This window comes from Microtus ochrogaster, unplaced genomic scaffold (genome assembly GCF_000317375.1).
Source record: "Microtus ochrogaster isolate Prairie Vole_2 unplaced genomic scaffold, MicOch1.0 UNK99, whole genome shotgun sequence".
Lineage (NCBI taxonomy): Eukaryota > Metazoa > Chordata > Mammalia > Rodentia > Cricetidae > Microtus > Microtus ochrogaster.
In genome coordinates this window covers 148449-150524 of record NW_004949197.1, presented here as the reverse complement: position 1 = coordinate 150524, position 2076 = coordinate 148449, and the positions used below count along the sequence as shown (strand labels likewise).

General features: G+C 45.1%; 1 protein-coding gene across 1 annotated transcript in view; it reads left to right on the top strand.

Moving 5' to 3' along the window:
- The window catches only part of Sarnp (SAP domain containing ribonucleoprotein), a 57412-nt gene that overhangs the window by 13501 nt on the left and 41835 nt on the right, over positions 1 to 2076 (top strand). The window contains exons 3-4 of the mRNA XM_005371154.3: positions 289 to 335; positions 1952 to 2019. Coding sequence (XP_005371211.1) covers positions 289 to 335; positions 1952 to 2019 — 115 coding nt within the window. The remainder of the gene's footprint in view (positions 1 to 288; positions 336 to 1951; positions 2020 to 2076) is intronic.

Below are 2076 nucleotides of genomic sequence, written 5' to 3'. Positions count from 1 at the left end.
GCCTGTCCTGGAACTCCCTTGGTAGACCAGGCTGGCCTCGAACTCACAGAGATCCGCCTGCCTCTGCCTCCCGAGTGCTGGGATTAAAGGCGTGCTCCACCACCGCCCGGCTAGAGATCTGGTTTTATCTTCTCTAAATGTGACTTATTTTATAAGGATTGGTTTTGCCATCATTATTGAATATAATTTTGGGAAAGCAAAGAGGTTGTAATTTTACTCTTATCACAGTGATCAAGATGGTTTTATAGCAGGGCTTGACCTGAATATTTTAACTTTAATGTTCTTTAGCTGAAGAGGAGGCAAATGAAGAAGATGTACTGGGAGACGAGACTGAGGTGAGTTGATAATGTGACGCTGCTTTGTTAAATTGTGTATTATCAGTCCTTTGAGCTCCTAGGTGCCTAAGAGGAATCAAAGACTAGTTTATTTTGTAGTTCTTATGTTTTTATTTTTTCTAATATTTAATTAATGTTTTTTGAGCTAGGGTCTCAGCTCAGGCTGGCCTCAGATTCACTATGTAGCCAAGGATAACCTGAACTTCTGTTCTTTCTGTTTTTACATTTCTTTTTGCTTCTCTCTCTGCTTTTCTTTTTCCTTCCCTCCCCTCTCCTTTCCTCCCTTTCATTCCTTCTTTCCTCCCCTCTTCTCCCCTCCCCTCCTCTCTCCTTCCCTTCCTTCCCTTCTTTTATATACCAGCCACAGTTTCTGCTCCCTCCTTTCTTCCTGTTCCCTCTGCCACCTTCCTCCTCTCTTCAGAAAGGGGCAGGTGTCCTGTGGGAGTCAACAAAGCATGGCACATCATGTTGAGGCAGGAGTAAACTCTTTCCCCTGCATCAAGACTGGACAAGGCATCCCAGCATGGGGAATAGGTTCCAAAAAGCCAGCTCATGCGCCAGAGACAGGTCGTGATCCCACTGCTAGGGGCCCCACAAACAGACCGAGCTATGCAACTGTCACCCACATGTAGAGGGCCCAGGTTGGTCCTATGTAGGCTCCCTGAGTCCGTGAACTCCCACTAGCTCAGGTCAGCTGTCTCTGTGGGTTCCCTTGACGACCTTGCTTTTCAGCTTTTTCTCCCTCTTTTCAACTGGACTCACGGAGCTCAGCCCAGTGCTTGGCTATGGATCTCTGCATCTTTAATTTTTGTTCTTTCTATTCCTGTGTCTTGAGCACTGCCATGCTCAGTTTATCTTTTTAAAAAGTGAATATTTTTGTTGTTGGGGTTTTTTGTTTGTTTGTTTGTTTCTCTGTATAGCCTTGGCTGTCCTGGAACTAGCTTTGTACACCAGACTGACCTTGAACTCAGGATTTTGAGCTGGTACTACCAGAGTCTCACCTGCTGCCCAGCCATCTTGCTGGCCCTAATGGGGACTCTGTTTAAAACTTTTTTTGAAGATTTTATTTTATTTTTATTGTGTGGGTATGTGATGTGCACATGGATGCAGAGGCCTCAGCTCCCCTGGAGCTGGAATCAGAGGCAGTTATGAGCTTCCTGAAATAGGTACTGAGAATCAAATTTGGGTTCTTTGGAAGAGCAATATACTAATATACTTCTTTTTTTTTTTTTTTTTTTGAGGCAGGGTTTCTCTGTTTAAAAGCCTCGACTGTCCTTGGAAGTCTTTTTGTAGACCAGGATGGCCTCAAACTCCCAGAGATCCACCTGCCTCTGCCTCCCGAGTGTTGGGATTAAAGGCGTGAGCTGCCACCACCACAGACCTAATATTCTCTCTTAAACACTTGGTCATCTCTCCTTATGGATCTCCCCCCATCCCCGCCCCCTCCAGTAGCTCTATCTGTCCTGGGATTTTCTGTGTAGACCAGGCTGGCTTCAAACTCAGAGATCTGGCTGCCTCTGCCTCCCAAGTGCTGGGAGCAAAGGTGTTGCACCATCACCTCCTCACTCTTAGTGGATATTGATTTATGTTAATCATGTTGTTTCATTTGGTTTTAGGAAGAAGAACCGAAGCCCATAGAACTGCCTGTTAAAGAGGAAGAACCTCCGGAAAAAACTGTTGATGTGTAATTATTCCTTTTTAATATCTCTCTCTCTCTCTCTCTCTCTCTCTCTCTCTCTCT